This window comes from Trichechus manatus, unplaced genomic scaffold (genome assembly GCF_000243295.1).
Source record: "Trichechus manatus latirostris isolate Lorelei unplaced genomic scaffold, TriManLat1.0 scaffold00054, whole genome shotgun sequence".
NCBI classification, from domain to species: domain Eukaryota; kingdom Metazoa; phylum Chordata; class Mammalia; order Sirenia; family Trichechidae; genus Trichechus; species Trichechus manatus.
In genome coordinates this window covers 13,108,990-13,124,162 of record NW_004443990.1, presented here as the reverse complement: position 1 = coordinate 13,124,162, position 15,173 = coordinate 13,108,990, and the positions used below count along the sequence as shown (strand labels likewise).

The 15,173-nt window shown below is 45.7% G+C and overlaps 1 protein-coding gene across 1 annotated transcript in view; it reads right to left on the bottom strand.

The window, feature by feature from the left end:
* FAM117A (family with sequence similarity 117 member A) overlaps positions 1-15,173 on the bottom strand; it is a 49,498-nt gene that overhangs the window by 15,001 nt on the left and 19,324 nt on the right. The window contains exon 2 of the mRNA XM_004377956.2: positions 6,726-6,895. Coding sequence (XP_004378013.1) covers positions 6,726-6,895 — 170 coding nt within the window. The remainder of the gene's footprint in view (positions 1-6,725; positions 6,896-15,173) is intronic.

The following is a 15,173-nucleotide window of genomic DNA, read 5'->3' as shown; positions in this document are numbered from 1 at the left end:
GTGAGAGGTAGGAAAAACAGCCACACTCAGGCTGCTCCCAGTTCTACTAACATCTCTGGCAAACTCTTCAGCTGCCTTCTTTCTTCCAGGATATGCGAGGGGGTGGAAGGAAAAATGTAGGTTCACACAAGCACTTAGAAAGGATGTGAAAACCATGGCAGCTACGATCATCGCCTCTCTTTATCTATTTTACCCTGCCTCTCTCTGCTCAGCAACATCTTCCAGCAACTGTTGCCTACTCTGTGTAAACTGTACTACTAAGGCCATCTCTTCTCTGTTTCAACACCCACCATCTGGCCATAAATATCACCATGTTACCCTTCATCTCCCAGGCTTTCCATACTTAGCTGGCTCTCTGTGCTATCCAGGCAAGCCTATCTCCACTTCCTTTTTCTTATCTTACCCCCTCACTTCTAAGCCTTCTGCAGGCTGATCTCTCTATCTAAGATGCCCTACTCCACCAATGCTTCCCATTGAGGAGTATGGCGGGAGCAGGGTGAGTGAGGTGCAGAGTGGTAAGAGATGAGGTCAGCAGGTGTGGTAGATTGAAAATGGACCCCAAAGATATCAGGGCCTAATCCCTAAAACCTATAAATGTTACCTTATATGGTAAAGCTTTTGCAGATATGACTAAATTATGGCTTTTGAGATGAGGAGCCCTAAATGCTATCACGAGTGTCCTTATTAGAGAGAGGCATAGGAAGATTAGATACACACAGGAAAAGGCACTGTGACCACAGAGGCAGAGATTGGAGTGATGCCGCCACAAGCCAAGAACGCCAGCAGCCACTAGAAGCTGGAAGAGGCAAAGAACAGATTCTCCCCTAGAACCTCTGGAGCGAGTGAGGCCCTGCTGACACCTTGATCTCGGTCCAGTGAAACTGAATTGGGCCTTCTGGAATCCAGAACTCTGAGAGAATAAATTTCTGTTGGTTTAAGCCACTAAGTTTGCTGAAAGTGAAGAGGACTTGAAGAACTTACTGATGAAGATAAGATCAAAGACTGCAGCCTTCAGTATGGATTACACATCAACATAAAGAAAAAAAAAGTCCTCACAACTGGACCGATAAGCAACATCATGATAAATGGAGAAAATATTAAAGTTGTCAAGGACTTCATTTTACTTGGATCCACAATCAATGCCCATGGAAGCAGCAATCAAGAAATCAAGTGTTGTGTTGCAGTGAGCAAATCTGCTGCAAAAGACCTCTTTAAAGTGTTCCAAAGCAAAAATGTCACTTTGAGGACTAAGGTGCGCCTGACCCAAGCCATGGTATTTGCAATCATCTCATATGCATGTGAAAGTTGGACAGTGAATAAGGAAGACCTGAGAAGAATTGATACATCTGAATTATGTGATGGTGAAGAACATCGAATATACCATGGACTGCCAGAAGAATGAACAAATCTGTGTTGGAAGATGTACGGCCAGAACGCGCTTAGAAGCAAGGATGGAGAGACTTTGACTCCAGTACTTTGGACACGTTATCAGGAGGGATCAGTCCCTGGAGAAGGACATCATGCTTGGTAAAACAGAGGGTCAGCAAAAAAGAGGAATACCATCAATGAGATGGTCTGACACAGTGGTTGCAACAATGGGCTCAAACATAGCAACGATTATAGGGATGGCACAGGACCAGCAGTGTTTCGTTCTGTTGTGTGTGGGAATGCTATGAGTCGGAACCAACTCAATGCCACCTAACAACAACAAGTTCAAGGTAATTTGTTACAGCAGCCTTGGGAATCTGATACAGTAGGCTGTCTTGTATGTGAACCTGTTTACATGCTGGCATTGAGGACTCCTAAGGGAGGCATGTATATGAGTGTGGGTTTCTAGTCTCTCCAACTGAACTGGGGGTGTCAAGATGACCATGCTCTGCTCTTCATTTCCAGTATCTTCTCTGGGTCTCACCACGGAGATCTGGACCAAGGTTTTCTGGGAGTACAGGAAAGTTGGAGCTAAGGAAGGATGACTTCAAAGGGCCACCCTTCAGGCCACAATAAGGGTCAAGCCATGCTGCCTGACAGTATTGTAAGTAATCATTCCAAATGACCCTTTGGAAGCAGGGTCGAGCTCAAGCTCAGCAGACCAATTGGTCAGGTTTGTAAAGGGACTCACGCACTGGAGCAGACTTATTTTAATCCCTTGGCCCAGGGGGAGCAGCTGAGGGAGAAGTAGGGCTGCTTACTAACCATGAGTGGTGTTAGCCAACTGTACAAATGATGCTCAGATTATGCAAAACTGGATGTGGGTTAGACCAAGGGAGGCTTGCCTGGGATTCTGAGCTTTCAGAACAACTTGTGGAAGGATAATGGGGTGGGGGGAGGGCAGCTTCCCAAAGAACAGCCGAGTATAACAAGGAGGCAGAGGCAGGATAGAGCAGAAAACCCGGCAAACTGGAACCTTCTTCTGGGCACCCAACCCAACTCAGTTTCTACTTGGATATTGTGACTGGAGGCAGGAGGTGTCCTGGCCCACGCAGTCTCCAGGGACCCTGGCAGCTGAGGAGGCTGCACAGCAGAGCCCGGCTGGGTCTTGGGAATGGAACCCATTATACCTGTGCGGAAGTTGAGCGCAGCATGGTGCCTGGCATGCTACAGATGGCCAGGAACTACGTGTGGAATTCAAGTCCTGCAGGGAATCAGCCCCTCGGGACTCTGGACAAACAGAAAGGCAGGAAAAGGCTCCGAAGGTGGTCTGCTGGCCAGCGCTGAGAACTCTGGCTGCAGGTGGCCAAGGCCACCATCTCTGGCCCTACAGTAACTATACAACCCTCAGATTTTCCACCAAGGCCCCATTTTCAGTCTGTGACGCTGTCCAATCATATGCCGAACAACTGGTCCTGATGTCCAGGTTGGAAAACAGGTGCTGTGCCCAGGTCCCCACACCCACACAGGAAAACATTTTTAAAAGGCCCGTGATGGTTAGATTGAATTATGTCATCACTGCATGCTGAGGCACTGACTTGGGAAAAGGAACAGGCCAGCACACAGGTAGGGAAAAGATGGAAAAAGAGAAGTCTTCTCAAAGCAGGCCCACCTCTGCCTCTGGCCTTTATGACATTCCATGATGTTTGCTAAGGACTTAAGCGATTTTTCCCCCCAAATCGTTAAGTCAGGCCTAAAGAAAAAAAGTCTATCATAGAGGACTCCCTAGCTCACCTGGAGAGGGCAGAGGAAACAGGGCTGGCCAGGGCAGGTACCCAAGGCCCCGTATGGCTGCAGGATGCAAAGACCAGCAAAAGATCTCTGCTCAAACAGTCATTCCAGCTGTGGTGAGGCCACTTCCTCCAGAAAACAGCAAGATGATGCAAATGCTTTGCACAGCAAGAAGGGAGGGGGTGGCCACAACCGTCAGCATGTGCTGCCACCACCCGCCCTGGCCTGGGCCAGCCCAAAGCACTGGGCAGGCAGCTCTGTTTTATCAACTGACCTCAGGGGAGAGTGGCCCAGTGAGATGAAAACACATGCAGATTGGCCTTGAGAATCCTGACAAAGTTCTCCAAACACAAAGAAACCTCCTCCAGACGATGGTTATTCTGGACTCCATTCTGCATCCAACTCCTGCTAGACCCAAGCTCTAAGCTCACTGAGCTGATCTCTGGGAGTCCCTGGTCCTCCCTCTCCCGTTGCTAACCCTGGCTCACAACATCCAGCATCTCCAGAGCACTCCTTCTCCAACGACCACATTCATAACTCCCCCTCCTTCCTAGAACAACCTGGGCCACTTCTTAGGCTAATTCCTCCAATTTTCCAAATAAGATCCATCCACACCTCTCTTCTTCACCTGCCCCAAATATGTGGGTAACCCAGCTCTCCATGCCAGACTATAAAGTACCTGAGGACTAGCTGTACTATCCTTTGTACCTGCCTAAGAGCTTAATGCACAGCTAAGCCCAGGAAGAGAATACTGGGCTTGCTGGCAACTTGACATATTCAGGAACAGACAGCTTTTAGCTCCATCCTCTGCCCTGTGAGAAAGTCTTGAATACACAGCATGCACAGCATGCTTAATGCAAGTCTTCAATCAGGGCTTGCTGCTCAGGTTTAAAACTCACTCAGAATGGGCAGGGCCCTTGCCTATTCCAGAGGGTTCAGAGAGGGGAGTCATTCAGCCTAAACCATAACCATGGCTGATCTCACTGCAAGGCATACCCCTCAGGGATGCCAGGGCTGATGTGGCCTCCAAATATACAATCTGGCTACTTCCTCCAGGGCCAGGTTGGGGAGAGTAAGCAAGCAGAAGTGAGAGCCCTGCCAGTTATGATGGATATAGCAGAAATAAACTGTTACACTGGTATGGCTAGAAGAGAAAGGGCAGACAGTGGGGGTATTGGTAGAAACAGCCACACTCTAGCTCAAACCAACTGGAGAAAGCTTCTGGCATCAACCCATTTAATAGCTTAAAGCTTTTAAGGACTTTGGTAGATCCTACCTTCCTACCTTCCCTCTACCCTCGTATCCCACACTCCCAATAAAACCTGCCCCTTGTCTACAGTACTTTCTGAGTGATATACTAGGGCTTGGTAGTGATGGAACACCAATTACTTTGGGAGAGGTAGGGAGAGTCTCAGGCATTCACGGTGTAATGCCAGCGTAAAAGAAGATAGCTTGTGCCAGACCAGGGGGCTCAAGGAGGAATTTGAATGAAGCCCAAAACCTAGAACCAGAAAATTCCCAGAAGGCCAGGAATGAAAGATGGGCAGAGTGCATATTTTGGTTTGGATGCCTACGTGGATCAGAATTCTCCCACTTCCCAACTGCGGCCACAATATTGACAGGTTGCTAAGAGTTCCTCGAGGGCTGGAGCCCATCCCGGGGAAAGAGGAAAGCTGTATGGCTTGGCCTTGCCAGACCCATGGAGGAGCATCACTGACCTCTGTCTTGCTATGGCAAGAAGCCCAGACTTGTTATATAAGAGATCTGGCCTGCAGCTGGCGCCTGAGCAAAAACGCACAGCCTAGAGCCCATGCCTTTAAACCCAGTCAGGGAATCTCAGAGGCCAGCTCTGCCTGGAGTTGAAAAGAGGAAGAGCTATCTGAGGAGGGGGATGAAGGCTTCCTAGAAAGTTGGTCACAGGAAATGACAGAGACTGGGATAGGTGGGCTACATGCAAACCTGACAAAGGGGGATACAGACATGAGCTTACATGAGCAAAGCATCATCAAGTCCTGTTCCTCCAGGAAGTCCTCCATGTTTGGACAGAGCCAACATTGTTTGGACTGAGCACTCCTCTCAAAAGAGAAAGGAGTGTACTCTGGGCTTGGGAAGGGGAAGCATAACCTATCCTACTTGCCCTTTTCAAAGCATATGGGGAACACCAGTGCCCTGGGCTCCCAGGAAGCAGGCCTACTCTGTCTGCTACCTAGAGTGTATTCTCCCTTCACATTCTATTTGCAGATATAAAGAGGGCCAGCGATTTTAATGGCAGCCAATTCTTGTTGGTTCTAGGTGGGGTATTCCCATGAGAATTCTCCTCTAAACTGTGCCAGACTTCTGGCCCCATCTGATCCCTTGGCTGTTGTTCAGTGGCCTTCATGGAACTGGAACCAGCTCACAGCGGCCAAAGGCTGTCCTCATTTCCTTATGCTTCACTCCAGCATGCAAAGAACAGTGCTGGGTATTCAAACATTCAGTAATAACATTTGAAAATAATCTCATAAAAGATAAATAAAAGGAACCGACATGATCTACTCAGAGAGGAGGTCAAACCAAACAAGCTGTGCAGAGCCCCTTTCCACATGTAATGTCATTTGGTTGCCATGCCACCTCCCAGCAGGCAGAGCAGGCACACTCCACCCACTTTGTAAAGGAAGGACTGACATGCCCAGTATCACTCAGAACGAAGGTCTGACTCTGAACCTGTGTTCTTTCCACACTCAGTTTCCTCTTATCTGGCATGGCAGGTGGGAACAACTCATTTGTTCTGAAGTTAAATAGGAATGGGTTAAACTGTGGCAAAAAGAGACAAATTGACTCTTAAAAACTTAACTGCTGAGAATGTTGAAGTCCTGGTCAGATTAAGAAATATCTTTGTTTAATTTCATGTATGTATGAGATGATTTCTTGCTCAAGCTATGCTATCTCACCCCAAAACTGACAAATGTACCGGATGATGTGTGGCAGTTCCTTCCAAGTTCAGGATTCTTAATGAAAAGACTGGAAGAAAAATACTGAAGGAGAGGAACCTGGGCTCCACAGGACCCAAATGAGTCTGCTGAAATCCCAGACAACCACCTGTCACCCCTTGGGCTGCTGGCTGGGGGGTCAACGCACCACTATCTAAGAATCTTTCACTCCTATTGCTCTAAGAGGACTCTATCCTGGCTCAGCACAGTTGGGCCACTTCTAGTTGTCCAGGGAATGCAAACTCAATTGAATATTGGCCCCAGTTTAATTTTAGCAAGATATATCTCATTTTTAAAAACCTAGAATAAATGTCAATCAACCTTCAATTATCCATACACGAATACTCAAAGCCAAACTGAAAAACCCAGGTTGACTTCTCTTGCCCATCAGTCAGGGAGGATGCAAACTCATCTTCATGTAAGTTTACCAAGAAAAACAAGCTGGTAAATGTGAAATGATAAAAGGTTACGAGATGAGTATTTTCCAGGGCAAATCATTTCAATGATGGAGAGCCGGTAAGTAGACCAAAGGCCTTCTCAGCTAGCCCTCCCTCCCCATCCTTATCCCTTTATCCCAATAGCAGAGAGCTTTGTTACCTGGGTGGCCTTGTCATTGGTACAGCAGGTGAAGGCCCCATCAGCATCACGTGGCCACTGGCCAAGAAGGTAGGAGCTGAGGATGGTGTCCAGAGAGAATGTACGTCGGACCTGGGGTGGCTGAGGCCTACACACTGACTTTTCTGGGGCCACCGAACACGGGACGCTGGCTGGAAGAGAGCACAGCCCGCACACCTTGACGTCAGCATGGAAGGAGGAGGCGTGGCAATCAACCTTCTCTCTTCTAGGAAGCCTCGCTTGACTGTCTCATACTCACTTGCAGCCACCTCCCTTCTAAGAGACTCAAGAGACTCACAAAAGCACACGTGATCTGACAGCTTTCCTGACTTAACTACCTAGGCTCTATCACTGGAAACAACTGACACATTTACTCTGGACTTAGCTATTGTTTTATAAATATCCTCTAACTTTTTCCTGATCCTAGCGGACTATGAACTATGAACTCATAGGTCTCCATGCTGAGTTTCCTGAGAGCAGGACTGTTTCCTATCATTAAAGAGGAAACCCAGAGTGGACAAAGACCAAGTTTCCTTTCATCTTTTATCTCCTGACCTTCTTCCTGCCCCAGCATCCATTGCAGGCCTCGTATATGCTACACAAATTCAACCCAGGTAACTGAAGGATGCTCACGCTTCCTTCAGGACTGGTTAGTTTCAGGAACCTAGGTGGCTGAGACTAAGAACAATATAACTACTTTCAATTTTCCAGGATCGTGGTATCCAGTTTAGAAAAATATCCTAGTGTTTTGATTTTCTCCTTGCCTCTGACTTCTATGTGGGATAAAAATAAAGCAATCATAAATCCACTCATTTTTATTTTTACCTTGGTTAAAGCTTTTAGAGCAAAGGTAAAAGTTAAAGCTGTTGATAAAATGTAAGGGTTTTTGATCATCTGTAAGTTTCAATCATCCGGGTTGATCCTATTTTCCATGGCCACATTCAAAATACTGTATTAGGATTTATAGACACTCTTTCCTTTAAACAGAATAAAATGCTTTCACCTTTGGTAATCCCTTGATATTTCATGTGTGCATTAAGCACAGCAAAAAGAGCCGGGGATTGTAGATATAAATAAACTTGAAGAGCTTTGTACTAAAAAGGCACTAACAGCACTGTCTGCATTCTCCAAATTCATTTAGTATTTATATACATCTTGACATGGTTGTAATCAATATGAAATGTACTATATTATGTTCTGCTTTGTTCTACCCATCTCCTCTACCCATTTCCAGTCGACATCTACATATTCGTCATTTTAACAACTACGTGATATTCTACCACATTGATATACAGTAGTTTGCTTAGCCATTCCCATATTGTTGGATATTTGAGGAGTTTCTCTCCCCTCTCCCAATCTGAATATCATAAATGTCACTGCATGGCCAACTTTTACTCTCAGTTTTATCTAATCACTAACATATTTCTAGGTCATCTACCTTAGCCATCATATATGTTCATTTAAAACACATTAAAAATGTCTTCTAATTACAAAAGCATTAAGTATGAATGTAGAAAAGTCAGAAAACTTACATAAACAAAATTTCAAATCTCAACAACCCAACCACCTTTAAAACTATGATACACAGTTGGTCTTCCGTATCTGTAGGTTCCGCATCCACGGATTCAACCAACTGTGGATCAAATATATATATAAATAAAATAGTATGTATGTATATACATATCATAGTTATATGTGTGTATAGATATATATAGATATATATAGATATAGATAGATATAGATATATATATAGATATAATAGTTAAGGAGCCCTGGTGGCACAGTGGTTAAGAGCTCACCTGCTAACTAAAAGGTCAGCAGTTAGAATCCACCAGCCGCTCTTTGGAAACCCTATGGGGCAATTCTACTCTGTCCTATAGGTCACAACGAGTTGGAATCCACGCGACAGCAACGTGTTTTTTTTTTTTATCATAGGTAATATCATGATATATATGCATATATCATATCTCCTTGTAGGTCTTACTTTCTGCATGCATGTATGTGCTTTAAAGTAAAAATGGGATCATACTGTGCGTACTGTTTTGCAATGTTCTCACTTTATATTATAAGCATCTTTCCAAATCAATAAGTATTGACCTACAACACATTACTTTAATTGATCTTGACATTTCTACATTCAAAACTCTTCAAAGGCTCTCTTTCAAAGATGGTGGTCAACTACCACCGCTGACTGCTCTGACCAGGATCACAACAGAGGGTTCTGGACAGAGCTGGAGAAGGATGTAGAACAAAATTCTAACTCACACAAAAAAAGACCAGATTTACTGGCCTAAGGGAGACTGGAGAAACCGCGAGAGTATGGCCCCCAGACACCCTTTTAGCTCAGTGGTGAAGTCATCTCCAAGGTTCACCGTTCAGCCTGGGAGTGGACAGCCCCATAAAACCAAATGGGACTAATGAGGTACAGCAGTACAGGGACAAGGGCCAGAAGGCAGAAGGGGACAGGAAAGCTGGTGATAGGTAACCCAAGGTTGAGTAAGGATAGTGTTGATGTATTGTGAGGTTGTTAACCATTGTCATAGGGCAACATGTGCACTGTTAAATGAGAAACTATTTTGTTCTGTAAGCTTTCATCTAAAGTGAGAATAGCAGCACAATTGGAAGAGCGTAGTCAATGTCACTGAACTGTGCATGTAGAAATTTTTGAAATGGTGTATCTATGGCTATGTGTATTTTCACCAAAAAAAAAAAAAGGTCGAGAAGGGAGAGGGTTGACATGTTGTGGGGTTGTTAACCAATGTCATAAAACAATATGTGTACTACTGTTTCATGAGAAACTATTCGTTCTGTAAGCCTTCACCTGAAGTACCATTAAAAAAAAAAAAAAACAAAGATGGTGGTCAAAGTCCTCATAGATCTGCTCATGATCTACCTTCACTTTACACTTTACTCCTCAGGGACTCTATATCCTGGACAAACTTGATGATAGCCATTCCCACCCACGCCCCAGGCCTTCGCATGTCTGAGGTTCTGCACATGTATCCGGGGTTGAAACCAATCCATCAGTCAGGACCAGCCTAACTGCCTCTGCCTCCAAGAAGCCTTCCAGACCCCTGACAGGAATGTCTCAGAATTTTCTGAGTTTCCTCAGTACTTTGTACTCTTCTAGTACTTACCGCCCTCTCTCTTGGATTACAGGTTTTTGTAACTCCTAGATAATAAACAACCTGAGGCCAAGGACTGTCTTTGATTTATCTTTGTATCTCCCACAGGGTCTAGAGCATAGCTCTGGCAATTGGTAGGCACCCAAATATTTGAATACAGTTGAAAAACTGTACTAGAAAGGTAGGTCTGCCTTAGTTATACCATGTGTTCTGGGGTTGTCTACTTAGTTATCCATGTTCTACTCACTCCTTTTGAGTATAAAGATCCCATATATACATATATATATACACACACATATATATATATATATATATACACACACATGTATTTTCTTCTCTCTGAGTCTCAGGAAGGCCCAACTCCTTTCTTACCCTCCCTGCACCTTGTTGCCCAGTAAGTTAGTGACAGGAATACTGGGATCAAGCCCCGATTTTATTTCTTACACCAGCATTTCAACCACTAATTTTCCTATCCTGGATTTAAGATCAAAAGGTAGCAACCTGGATATTTCTGGGAGCTTCTGACCCATTTTGCAGCCATGACAGACACCAAAATGCTGTCACATGACCCTCCAAAATTGTCGATAAGAGCCCACTGATGAGGCAGGGACCCTGGAAAGCAAATTTACAAAAGTAACATGACATTGCCAAAGCGGCAGATGGGAAGCAGATGAGCAAGACTGGCATACCGGCTAAAACACCACGATCCTACAGGCAGCGTCGTCATTGTTTAGGAGGAAGATGACTATGACTCCAGGGCTGAGAAATCAGCGAACGGGAGAAACGTTTCTTGGTACAGCCTTTCCCATCCCCTCAGCAGAAGTCACTGCAACAATCTCCTTTAGATTTTTTTCCTTACTGGGACTCTTAAGTACTATCTTGTCTATAGGGAGTCCCTAGGTGGTGCAAACAGTTAACGTGCTCGGCTGCTAAACCAAAATGGTGGAGGTTCCAGTCCACCCAGAGGCACCTCCAAAGAAAGTCTGGTGATCTACTTCTGAAAAATCAGCACAGTTCTACTCTGACGCGCACGGGGTAGCCACTTGTCAGCAACTGGTTTTTTGTGTTTATATAGTACTTTCAAGCTTTGCTCCACACCCACAAGTTACTTTCATGTGTAAAATCTCTTTTGACTCTCCTGTCAGCTATAAAAAAGGGGCTAGGAAAGGAATGCCACATGTTATAGGCAAGGAAACTAAGACACAAAGAAGTTCAGTCTTTGGACTCAGTCACCCAGTAAGTCAGCGGCAGTCCGACATCTAAATCCAAGCTTCCTTCCTCCTCCATCAGTCTTCTTTCAACTATTCACTGAGGCTCCTATCCCTCTTACATCAGGAACATCCCCTAGCTTGCTGGGACACTTGCCTAGACACCTGGAGGGTGGATGGCTCTTTTAGCTCCTTCCCAGGGAAGGAAAGGAAGAGAGGAAATAGAGGCCTGACCCCCTGGTGCTCTGTGCTGGGTGTACTTGTCATTATGCAATAACTGTTTTTTTGAAACCTGGGGAAAAGGATTCTGCTATCTCCTAGGGACAATTTCAGTCACACTAATTTTATATTAGTCCTCGTTACCCTTCACACATCACCTCATTCAATGAATATAATAGGAGTCCAGTCTCAGGGGCAGTATTTGTAGGTGGTGTCTTACTCCCAGTACTCACAGAATCCTGGAATTTGGTCAGTTCTACATTTTGTCCAGCCACCTCTGACCAAAGCAATTCAAAGATTTGAGGACTTCATGGGTCCTGATTTGCTTCCCCATATACAAAAAATAACACAAATAGTGAAAGAGAGGGAGGAAGGAAGGAAGGAAGGAAGAGAGAATCCAAGATAACTCCAATCCAGAATCACGGGCCCCAGATGGACCTGCAAGGATCTCACTGCATCTAAGTCGAACTGGAGGATTTGCCTCGGTTTCTTTTCCTTAAATGAGGAGACAGCTAGGCCTCAACCTTATGACAGTGACCACATCCTAGCGCAGGTGCTAGCACAGCTTCTAGCTAGACACAAAATGACAGAATTACCTTCTGTCTCAGAGCAAGGCTCCACCTCCCTCCTTAACCTCCCAATTCTTGGCACGTCCTGGCTGCTTTGAGATTAAAATGTCTTGTTTCCATCATGCCTAGGAAACAAAGCAGGGGGCACTTACAAAAAAAGTAAAAGATGATTAGATTTTGATAGCAAAAAAAAATCCACCACTTATTTCAAAAATTCCCTCTAAATGGTTCGGTGAGCACCTGCTAATCTGGGTACCAAAAGTGATTAAGGTCTAAAGCAAGGTATCAAGTTCCCCCCAAAGACAACACAAGCCAAAGCCAAAATCAGACACCGACATGTTGAAGGGGTTGCAGGCTGGACCAGCAAGGGAAGGTGGGACAGTGTGGCCCAGATACCTGGTAGGGCTCAGATACAAAGATCTAGTTCTGACTGCAGCTCTGCCCTCACTGTGGATCGACTGCTGCCAACACCACACCCCCACTGCGCCTGCTCTCCTACCTGGCAAACAGGAGCACAATCCTGGCCTCCGTTACCTCTTAGAGATGCTGTGAAGAACAGATGATGAGATGCAATTACACCTCATGGCACTGGAAAGATTCAAAAGATTACCTCAAACCAATTCACGTCACTTAATCCAATCCCTTCCCCAACACAATCCAATTGAAGGTGGGGACAAGGCAGCCTAGAAAAAAACCACCCAGAAAAGATGTACAGAGCAAGTTCTAGCTGTCATATCGATAAGCATGTGCTCTCCTGGTCCCCCGAGAAAGGGCATCTTCCCCCAGAGATATTACACACACCTGTGATTTCAAAGCTGTTTCCTTTATTAATGACAGTCTAATCCAGTCTGGATACCACCTTGAGTAAATGGTTCAGGAGGAAATGAAGCTTCTTGTAGGCGTGGTCATCTGCAGCTGCAGGCCAACCCACCAGTTCTGCTGCCCAGTGAGACCTACTTCAGTTGAAAACTTCCCCCCAAAAAACTCACAATTGAATATAATTGGAATAGGGATTGTGCTAGTCCCTGTATCTCTCACGGGCTTACCGGAAAGATCTGGGTCCTGGGTTCTGCCCTGCAATTGAGCGATTATGGCTAAAGGAGAAGAAGCCTTGAGAAGTCACATCGGTTGCTTGCGGTTAGAAGATGAACTGGTTTCATTTCTGGAAAGCACCCCTCTCAGATTTGGGAAATGGAGGGAGAGATGGGACAACTGGCTCCCTTATCAAGGAAGAGGAGCCCACATCATGACAGGTCATGACAAAGCAGCGGGCTGTGGGACACCAGCTGTGTGGCTGCGGGAGGGTGGAGTGTCCTGTTTACAGCAATGTGGGGTATTATCAGCCCATCGCATGCAGCAGCATCCACAGCCCAACCACCTGGCTATGCACGTTGGCAGGGGGCCAAGCCACTTCACCATGCTAGCAGTGGCGGATGCTTTGGCTCTTGGGCAACGGCAAATGAAGAAGAAGGAAGAAACACACACACACACACTCACACACACCCCCCATAGATAAGAAGCCTTAGGTACTATCTTCCTGAGCCACTTGGCCCTGCCTCCTAACTGCTGACTTGGATGGCTTTGGGAAGAGGGCCAGAGGTCAAGTGTTTGCCCACTGGGAGATCAAGAGGGTGGAAAGTACACCAACAGCAGACAAGATACTGAACCAAGAGTGGCAGAAGGGCCCCACAGCAGACTGACTGATTCCTTCTGCAAACAGATTCTGAGTGTCCACCATGAGCCAGCTTCTGTGATAAGCACTGGTGACACAAAGAGGAGTAAGACAAGAAGCTGCTGCCGAGGTTGAAGTGGGGAAGCTGACACAATCTCTAAGCGCCAGGCTGCCAGGCAGAGTCCCAGGGGGCCACCTCCCAGCAAATGCCTCTTCAGGGGACCACCAATTTTTCTCTGCTAGAAATCCAGCTCAAGCCCGACCAAACCAACAGAGCCCCACTACAGGCACCCGAAGGAGAAGGGTAGCAGCTTGTAGAAGGGCTAGAACGGGGTCAGGGGAAGGAGGAAGGCAGCAGATGAGGCAGGAAGTGAGGCGCTTTGTGGCTGCTCTTCTCAACTTGGCCAGAGAGAGACTCTGGGGTGGAGATGTGGAGAAATCAGTCCCTGACTCATGGGTTCTAGCTGGGCATTTAGGGGGGCTATTTTGCCTACTTTACTATCTTTGGAGTAATGTGGGAGAGAGAAGTCTGGGACATAAAGACAAGGCTACTCTCCACCCAGGGTTTTGAACCGGTTCGTTCTGGTTGGAACCCCTGATGAGAATTTGCATTTCCACCTTGGATATGCTGAATCAGAATCCACATTTTGACAAGATCCCCAGGTAATTCTTTGGTATGATAAATTTTGGGAACCACTGCTCTACTGGTGGTTCTCAGAATTGGTCCCTGACCAGCAGCATTAGCATCACCTGGGAACTTGTTAGAGATGCAAATTCTCAGCAGGGGTTCCAACCAGAACGAACTGATTTGAAGCCCTGTTTCCACCCATCCTCGGTTAGCATGAGGCCTAAAACCCATTGCCACCGAGTCCATTCTGACTCATAGCAACCCTACAGGACAGAGTAGAACTGCCCCAGAGGGTTTAGCATGAGGCCTAGTGATCCCAAAATACTCAGGAAAGGCTACAGAAGGAAGGGAGACAGCCAATGAAGTCTCACACATGGCAAAAACTCAACAACTAGCTGGTTCAACAAACAAGTTATGAGTCATTTTCTCATGTTGTCAGGCTTTGAAGCATTATTAGCCCTAGTCTTCTCGTCTCCCCTCTTAAAAAGAACTCCTGTTATAACAGAAGCTATACATATGTTGAAGGAAATAAGAAAATACAGATGAGCAAAAACTAAAAAAAACTATGCATTCCCGCACTCAGAGATCACCACTGCACACATCCTTCCTGCTCTCTCCATGCACATGTGTATTTTTTTAATAAAATGAGATATTATAATTTTCTATGACCTGCTTTTTTCAGTCGATGATTTTCACATCTCCATTTCAGTAAAGTTTCCTCTTATCTAATACCCAGCCTGTATACAAGTTTCCCCTAATGACCCAAAAGTATCCGTTACAGCTGATTTATCCATCATGCATAATAACTGGTCACATCTTTTCATCTAGCCTGTTCTTTTATGACACTGACTTGACGAGATCTGGCCAGTTGTCCTGTGGAATGCCCTACCTTTGGGATTTGGTCCTTCTCGCTAGTAGTTCTTTCTTCATAGTGCCACCTTTTACCCAGGTCACAAATATGCACACACGTGTACACACACATACACACACAACCCTGTACCCTGACTGC